This window comes from Calliphora vicina, chromosome 4 (assembly GCF_958450345.1).
Source record: "Calliphora vicina chromosome 4, idCalVici1.1, whole genome shotgun sequence".
Lineage (NCBI taxonomy): Eukaryota > Metazoa > Arthropoda > Insecta > Diptera > Calliphoridae > Calliphora > Calliphora vicina.
Window position 1 is genome coordinate 10657852 of NC_088783.1, and position 10213 is coordinate 10668064.

At 30.4% G+C, this 10213-nt stretch overlaps 1 protein-coding gene across 1 annotated transcript; it reads left to right on the forward strand.

Annotated features, from left to right (window-relative positions):
* Window positions 1-6294: 6294 nt before the first annotated feature.
* On the forward strand, window positions 6295-9199 carry LOC135956781 (DNA-directed RNA polymerase II subunit RPB1-like). The gene is made up of 2 exons (XM_065507355.1): window positions 6295-6320; window positions 8578-9199. The coding sequence occupies exons 1-2, from the start codon at window positions 6295-6297 to the stop codon at window positions 9197-9199; spliced, it is 648 nt and encodes a 215-aa protein (XP_065363427.1).
* Window positions 9200-10213: the final 1014 nt, after the last annotated feature.

Genomic DNA, 10213 nt, shown 5'->3' on the forward strand with positions numbered 1-10213 from the left:
TTTGAGTCACTTATCAATCTGTTTGGGAGTCTTTTTATATACATCTATCAGTCGGTTTTCTATTCATTTGAGAGTCTTTTCTACATCATTTGTGATTGGTTTTCGAGTCGTATTGCTAATCGTATTTGACTCTTTTTCGAGTATTTTTTTAGTCGGTATTCAAAGTGTTTTCTTAACAAAAATAAAAGATTTAAATAGTGTTGATATATTTACATCAAAATTTATTTAAAATAAAAAATAATACATAGAAATTAATTATTAAAATTACATAACATAAAATATACTTTCACATATAACAAAAACTTAAAAATAAATTTTGTACATTTTTTATTTGTACCTTTAATGTGTTTAAGATTAAAAAATATAATAGCGGTATTCACAATGTAGAGTACTTGGCCTAGTAAAAAAGCAGAAAAGCTATTTATTGACAAACATTTCAATTTCTAATGTATTTTGTTTTTATTTTTTTGATATTGTGCTCTTTTACTACATTACCAGGCCAAGTACTCTACATTGTGAATACCGCTAATATGTATTTACATTAATAAATATTTAAGTAAAATAAATTATTTGTACATTGTTCATTTGTACTAAAAGTTAAAAAAAATAGTTTTAATTTAAAACAATGAAATTAAATTATCAAAAGATAGGAAAATCTAATTTTTACGTTTTCTTTTGGTGACTCTATCTTTGGCATGTACAAAATGTTGTTGTAGAACAGCATTCATGTCCTTGTCGGTGCTTTTGTATTTAAGATGACAAATATCTGAAACAAAAAATATAAGTTTTTTTCCTTTTAATAACAGAATTATGAACCTATTTTTTATAGTTGTTATAAGAAAGCACTTTTCGGCGCTGGGCTTAGTGCTTGTCCCCTTCCAGCTATACAAGGTGGCTAAGTCATCGGAAAATAATTTTCGAACTGCACCTCTTAGAAATTGTGCGGGTCCTTCACCGCCGGTTTTTGCAATATATTCTTTCTAAAAAATTAAATAGTTTATGAAAAATTAGATTGACTAATAATTATTTCTTTATTTATTATTTAGTTTAGTTAGTTAGTTAGTTAGTTAGTTAGTTAGTTAGTTAGTTAGTTAGTTAGTTAGTTAGTTAGTTAGTTAGTTAGTTAGTTAGTTAGTTAGTTAGTTAGTTAGTTAGTTAGTTAGTTAGTTAGTTAGTTAGTTAGTTAGTTAGTTAGTTAGTTAGTTAGTTAGTTAGATAGTTAGTTAGTTAGTTAGTTAGTTAATTGTTTTTACTTACAAATTGTTGGAGCTTTTTCTCATCTTCCTGTACTGAAACATCAAAGGCATTTAGATCATTTATTACATTAAAGGGAAGGTTTTTGGCATCTTTAAATTCTTCAATCATTATGTTATCGCCGTGGTATTTTCGACATTCCAGTTTAACGGAAATGACCTCTTCAGTTAATTTTATTAAAGATCGCTTATTGTCTTCTTTTAGCTCCTTGACTTCTTTTCTTAATTCCACAACTTCAGTTTTTATTGATGTAATTTCGTTGCGTAATTCAATCATTACGCTTAAAATACTATCAGATTGGGGGACATTTTGCACTGAAAATAAACTTTTCTGCATAAAGATGAAAAATATAATTAACCAATCTTTTACTTACATGTTGTTACATTATTTGATGGTGTATATTGAAAATCGTCTGAGACAAAAATATTACTTTGAGACATGGCTGATGAGTGGAGTAAAAGAGTAGCTGTTGTCTGAAGAATTACGCAAACATATAACTTTTTTATCAATATCATTAATGGAGAATGTAATTGTTTTATCTAAAGCAATGTCAGCCGACCAATAAATGTTAAAAATTGTTGAGTCGATTGGATACAAAAAAAGAGCAGTGAGGTTTGTTATTTCTTTGCCAACAAAAACGAAAACATTTTCCTTTTTATTTATTTCTGTAACTTTAACAATTTTATTCCGAATTAGGCAAAAGTTGTCAGGTTCTCGCAAAGAAAAAAAGAAACCATTAACATGAACATTTAAAATTTTGCCATTTTTAATTTTTCCCACAAATGTTTGATTTTGTTCTTTCTCCTTTTCTAGATGAAAACTGGTTTCTACCTGTCTTTTGTAAATTTGAGCGGCAACGCTTTGACCCTTTCTTACTTTCCGTTTTATTGTTTGTAAATAGTTCTCAAACTTGAAAGCGCTAATGTCTTCTAAAGAGCCATGAAGTTTAGCATCTTCATGAATATGCAACAAGGCGTGGAAATTGTATGTTAGAAAAGAGGATTCGTAGAATGATGGAATATCGTTTACGAATGATTTTAATAGTTTTTCCGCACAATCATTGTTTTTCTGCAATCATTGTAATCTAAAAGAATTCTTAAAGCCAAGGACAATTTCAAGAAATTGTTATATCTTTCTGAGCTTAAAACATTTTTTAATATATAAGGACCCGTGTAAAGCAGAAATTGTCTTAGTTCCGTTGCCTTCCATCTTTCAAGATATTTTAAGCTTCGAGGCTTTCTCTGAAACTCCTTTATTATATTATTTGTGTTAAAACTCAGCTCATTTGAAATTGTATTACATTTCCACGAAACTAAAGAATACTGTTCTCCTTTTATTTTTAACCAAGCATTTAATAATGTTCGCATTACGCCTAAACATACAACGTGCATATAATCTAGAGAGCACTGTGAAATAATGTCTATGTTTAGTTTTTCTAATGGTGAAATAGACTGTTTTAAATGATGTTCGGGTTGAAAACGATTTCTGAAGGTGTCGTTGGTTCTTATCGTGCACTCGCTTTCGGTCGGGAAAATAAGACGATGTTTAACGATTTGTCCTTTTTGAGTACAGCGAGAACAACAAAAGTAGCCACTATGCCCCTTAGTTCCTAAAACAAAGGACTTTGCTGGAGCATCCATAATAAAACATCGTACTTTAATATTAAAAAACTTATCAGCAAAAACCAATCCTTCTTGCATCAGAACATTAAGTTCTGTTATAAATTCTTGTAAAAAATCATTTGCGCAATTAGGTTTTGACATTCCCTCATATACACCAATAAGAAAAACATATTTCGATTCTACAACACTTGCTAAAATCGGCCAAGCTTGTTTAGTGCTGTTTTTGAATGGCGGCAGGCCATCAATGCCAAAATCTAAAGTAATATCAAATAATTTCCAATCACTTTTTACCAAGAAATCGGTTAATCCATTTTTTAATCCATAGTGAATGTATGTGCCTTCACCAACCATTCTCTCAACAACAGAACTAGGCGTTTTTAAAAGAGTTCTAGCGTCTTTTGGAACTTTAATATTGCATTTAAGTAATAAAAGTAAAAGTGCATTAATTGCAACAAAGCTAATTTGAAATTGAATAGCCCATTTAGCCAGTTCTTCACACAAATTAAACTCATTTTCTTCACTTTTATCACTTGAATCACTAAAAGTGTCACTATCAAAATTATTAATATTTTGACTTGATTCTTCATATTCCGGAATGGTTTCTTCTATTTGATTCTGTATGTTTTTTTCAGATTTATATTTTTTATTTTTTGGAGAAATTAAATTTTCGGCTTCTTTTTTAGCCCATCTTTTTATTTGTCTAGCTGACATTGCCTTTTTTTTATTTAAATTTAATAACAATAAATTACTTTTTTGTAATATATGTTTTTAATTTAATTACACTTTTTATTATTTAAGTTATTCACTTTTCAATTATCTTTCACAATTTATTTAACAATTTTAACACCTCGATGTAACTTTTATAACTAGACAAAAATTTAATTTTTTGACATTTCCTTCACAATACGCAAAAATTATCCCGTTATATTTTATAAAAAACCATCATACCAATCAGTGTTCGATCATCTATCTGCGCAAAATATGATCGTACAACACAAAAAAATAATCACATTTCAAACACCTGCATTATCTGCTTGCGAGCAAGCAGTTTTCAATCTTCTACATGCTCAAATTATTATCATAAATAACGGTTAAAATACTTACATTTTAAACGCTTAGATGATCCATTTGCGATTGCTAAACAATTTGTTTTTGTATTTTAAAACAAACAATTTTTAATCATAAGCGCGATTCATTATTGAGTCATTTTTTAGCCGTGTAAGTGATTAATAAGTTTTTGATCACCAAAAGTACTCGAAAAAGACTTGGTTTGGTGATTTTTGAAAAAACAATCTTCCAAATGCTAGCTGGGATGGATACCAACAAAAATATTTATCAAAACGGCAACATAAATGAGCACCTAAAAAGAGTCTAGTTTTAATAAAAGCAAGAAAAAAACACACAGAGAAAATAAATTAAATGATTTCATTATTTTTCTAGGTATATTATACAAGTTGTAGTCGTAAGAACAGAGTGACAAAGAAATGTGCAAACAGTAATCAAAATTATAAGAGTTTTTATAAATGAAATATAAAAAATCATAGCAAGATATAGCAGTAAGATTCTTGGTTTACTATATTATATTTTAACGATAAAGCTTAGTAGTTATTTAGCTCCACGTTATTTACCCTCCTGTGTTGTTTTCCACACATACAGAATGCCTACATATTTCGTACACCTTTTAGGCAGAAGTAACATATTTGATGACTAAAATACATAGAATTTGCATATGTGTGGAAAACCGCACATCAGGGTAAGCAACGGCACTTTATAAATATCTCTTTGTTAAGAAATGTTTATAAATGTATATTACTTTAGAACTTATTTGTTTAAAGCACAACAACAATCTGTTTAAACTATCATATTATATTAATACATTATGACAATTTGATTTAATACAGAAAAAACTATTTCTTAAACCGTTTCAATTCAAATATTTGTCACATATTGAACTGGTTTCAATTATTTCATAATTAAATCAAGTATTAATTTGGTCAAAAACAAAATTTCTTGATATTTTCTATTTAATTTTGAGTTTTGAATTTGATTATTTTGACAATTGAATATACAATTTTCGTTATTGGTTGAATTTCAAATACAAAAATTATTGAATAGATAATTTTCGTAATTGAAAACACATTTTTGTTATTTTTTGTGTTTCAATTACGAAAATTATCTATTCAATAATTTTTGTATTTGAAATTCAACCAATAACGAAAATTGTATATTCAATTGTCGAAATAATCAAATTCAAAACTCAAAATTCAGTAGAAAATATTAAGAAATTTAGTTTTTGAGCAAATGAATACTTGATTTAATTATGAAATAATTGAAACCAGTTCAATATGGGATAAATGTTTAAATTGAAATATATTTTTTTCTGTGAATACCAGACCGTTTGAATCCCCCAAATAGGCTTTCAGGAACTCTACTCTCAAAATAGAAAAAAATCAAGATACTGATAGCCTCGAAGTTCTCGATCCCACAACTTCACATACGATGGTCAGTTAGAGACTGCTTTAAATCTCTAGGTCACTATAGGAAGGAAAGCCAGTCATACCATGTAAAAATATATCCGACCAATCACCTTCTTCTCATTTTGCAAACAAAAATCCAATGATTTGAATTTATGTTTCCTTTTTACTGCAGAATGCTATTGAAATAAAGTGTAATACAACTGTAATTCAAGTGTTTGGCTATAACTCAAGGCTTGAATTACACCTGCTTTCAACTTGAATTCCAGTACAAATACTTATTGGGGTTTTACTTAAAACTTTGGAATGATTCTGAGATATCTAGATCATATCTCAGGGTGTATTCACCGAAACTGTGCTATACTCATTAGCTAGTCATGATCCGTGGACTATAAGGAATACACTTTTTGCATTCCTGGATGCTAACTAATAGTTAAACTATCGTTTAAAATAATTTTTTTATGAAAACTGTCATTTACTAAAACTAACAATTACAAATGTTAGTTCTTTAAGTTTCTCCAACCCTGTTCTTATTTATTTGCAAATAAAATATCTAAATTTGTACTGCATACTTTAGGGAGCTTTTTTATTACAGTTGACAGGACTCAAAAAAAAAAATCCGAGTTTTACCCCGAATTTTTTAATTTTTTTTCTTTACAATTCGAATCGAATAAAAAAAAAACAGCCAAATCGCTCCAGCCGTTCTCGCGTGATGCCATTACATACATGGACCATTTAATTTTTATATATATAGCTGAGAATATACAAGGATTATTCTAAGATGTTTTCTTAGGATTGCACCAATTAGGACATATTCCAGAGAGACCAGACTATGAGAACGACCGCCACCCTGTGGAAAAAGTTATGAAAATGTTCGCAGTTCGATCAGGATCACACGGAAACGTTAGGCTACCGAATTACGACACAGTAATTCAAGCCAAGCAATGAGACTAAAAACCACCAAAGCATGGTAATATGCTTTAATCCAGGTTATACGATGAATATAGCAAATAGATTAGGCTATGACAATGGTATCTAGCTTCAGAAAAATGTCATCCAAATGTTCAAAATCAAACGAATGTGTCAGATATGATATCTATTCCCACCATTTTAATTTAAGAATTACGCTACACTAAATATATACTTAAATGACTTTAGTTATATTTCGACCCGTTATAATAAAATGCAAAAATTTAAATTTAAAAAATGTTCAATCAAAAACTGAAAAACTGAGCTGTTCCCCTTGCAAACGACTTTTCTAAAAAGTACTTTTGTATTATTGCTATTGCGGAAAGCTACACAACACTGCTTTAGAACAAATGGTATCTCTTTTCGTAATAATTAACAATTCAATTGTTTCCAAAAAAAATCGTCTTAAGATTTAATCCTAACATTTTACGCAAGCTTACTGTTCTCCTTTTTGTTGGTCCTACTTTAAACACGCATACACTTAAAGTCATAAACAAACACACATACACACAGAGTCACACACATGTGTAATCGTATTTGTATACATTTCTGTTTGTTGTTATTTGTTGTTTACATAAAGAGCAAAAACGTAAAAAAAAATCACATAATTGGCAGTCGCAATGAATGTCAACAGTTGCAACAAATAACAATCAACAACAAACATACACACACACAAACAACACACACTCACACATCCAATAATAAACGTTGCTCATTTAGGTGTATTAACAATTCGCAGAAATAATTTGGCAAAAATGAACAAACAAACGAGTGACTGAATAAATGAAAAACAAAAAAAATATAACAGGCACAAGAATAAACAAACGTTTCAGAGCTAAATTATATAAAGTATGTTTAATAAACTTAAATGAAGGCACATACAAGTACATATGTAGGTATACACATGTGCTGTTATAAATACCAATACAGCAGAGTTAAACAAAATAGCAACAAAGTTTTCTCATTCAAATGCACAATTTATTTAATATAAATATAAAAATCTAGAAACAGAAATAACAATATCAATTTAGGTTACATATATTATATTAAATAACAAATAGCTACTAACTAAGCAGACACTGCTGTTGTTCAATATATTTAAACACACTCACTTGTATGTGTTCGTACGTATGTGGCAAGAACAATTGTGCAAAAATGTTCGTTGCCAGAGTAACATTTAATATCAATTTCACCATCATAATATTGGCACAAGGGCTACATGACGACTACCTTTATATAAGTATCTAAGTATGTTTGTGTGAGTGTTTGATAGACATGTGTTTGTATAAGATTCGTGTTGACATGGAATCGCTTCATTACTACAAAATAAAGGTACATAAAAAAACACAAGATTCTCTACAATATGAAAATCAAAGGAAATTTGTCGCAAATTTCTTTAATTATTAAGAAAAGCAGCAACAATATTGTTATTAATTGCTGTAAATACCACAGTAGCGAGAATTCTCGAAATGATTTCTTTCCCGATTCATGCAAATGTTCATGTAAAATAACAAATTATACAACTCTACAAATCGAAGTTTTTGAAGTTATTTAAAAATCAAATTTATGTGTGACTTTGGCAGACTTAAGTTATTTTACAGTCTCATAAAATCCAACCATAAATAAATAATATTCCGCTGCATTGTAATGAAAAACCTCAATCATTCAAAAATTTCTTCGACAGTCCTGACTACAGTCCTGAATATAGTCCTGACCTGAATATAGTAGTAACCTCAATCATTCAAAAATTTCTTCGACAGTCCTGACTACAGTCCTGAATATAGTCCTGACTACAGTCTATAATCTGACTATAATCCTGACTATAGTCCTGAATATAGTCCTGACTATAGTCCTGACTATAGTCCTTACTATAGTCCTGACTATAGTCCTGACTATAGTCCTGACTATAGTCCTGAATATAGTCCTGACTATAGTCCTGAATATAGTCCTGACTATAGTCCTGACTATAGTCCTGACTATAGTCCTGACTATAGTCCTGACTATAGTCCTGACTATAGTCCTGACTATAGTCCTGACTATAGTCCTGACTATAGTCCTGACTATAGTCCTGACTATAGTCCTGACTATAGTCCTGACTATAGTCCTGACTATAGTCCTGACTATAGTCCTGACTATAGTCCTGACTATAGTCCTGACTATAGTCCTGACTATAGTCCTGACTATAGTCTTGACTATAGTCCTGACTATAGTCCTAACTACAGTCATTACTATAGTCATGACTACAGTCCTAACTACAGTCATTACTATAGTCATGACTACAGTCCTGAATATAGTCCTGACTATAGTCCTGAGTATAGTCCTGTCTATAGTCCTGACTGTAGTCCTGACTACAGTCCTGACTGTAGTCCTGACTACAGTCCTGACTGTAGTCCTGACTACAGTCCTGACTGTAGTCCTGACTACAGTCCTGACTGTAGTCCTGACTACAGTCCTGACTGTAGTCCTGACTACAGTCCTGACTGTAGTCCTGACTACAGTCCTGACTACAGTCCTGACTACAGTCCTGACTACAGTCCTGACTACAGTCCTGACTACAGTCCTGACTACAGTCCTGACTACAGTCCTGACTACAGTCCTGACTACAGTCCTGACTACAGTCCTGACTACAGTCCTAACTACAGTCCTGACTACAGTCCTGACTACAGTCCTGACTACAGTCCTGACTACAGTCCTGACTACAGTCCTGACTACAGTCCTGACTACAGTCCTGACTACAGTCCTGACTACAGTCCTGACTACAGTCCTGACTATAGTCCTGAATATAGTCCTGACTACAGTTCAGACTATAGTTCTATCTATAGTTCTGACTACAGTCCTGTCTATAGACCTGACTACAAGCCAGAATACAGTCCTAACTAAAATCCTGGCAACAGCCCCGACTACACTCCTGACTATAGGCCTAACTACAGTCGTGACTATAATTATTTTTATTAGCTGAATTTTTGTGTACCTAGAGTTCAAATATAAAGATAATAACCGAAATCGTGTTTGAGAAATCACACAAAATTAATATATTTATACATTAAAATAAATATTATATTCAATTTAGCACAGATAACACATTAAAATGTTTCGAGACGTTGACCCTGATGTGTGGTTTTCCACACATGTGTAATTTCTATGTATTTTTTACTAGGCAAAGCATTTTTGCCGTCAAATGTGATGTTTCTTGTATTACACGTTCTCATAACTGAAATAGTTGTTGAGAATGTGTTGAAAATAAACTCTAGATGTAACAATCAGCCCAATCATGAATAAAAAAGACGCGGGAGTTTTTTCGCTTTTTTCATTTTTAACATTGAATTTGAATAGGAAAAATTTAAAAACCTCATGTTATAGTGTAAAATAGGTAGACATACCGTATGTGTGGAAAACAACACACGAGGTAAATAACATAAATTTACTTGAGACTGAGATGAATGTTAAAAAAACAATACAATAATATATAGTTTTTGTTTACAGGCCACGGATTACATACAAGTAATTTAATTACTTTATAAAATGTTTAATTTTAATTATATTTTATTACAAATTATTACTGCAATTTTCGTTTTTTTTACTAACTACTAACATTACTTTAACATAGATTTGTAAAATTTAATTATGCATTTATGCCTGACAACCATTACAAATTACACAATTTAATAATTTTTGTCATTTGTTTTCTAATTTTCAAAAACAAATTGTAAATTGTAAACAATTTGATTTCAATTTTATTATTGTGTGCTGTTGTAAATTTACTGTACACAAAATTCTGGGCAGCAAGCAATTGTTGGAAATTTACAACGGCCAACCAAAAAAAACAAAAAAAAAACTAGACAGACAAATGACTTTGTGAGAAATAACGTGACATTACAATCAATATTCAATTTG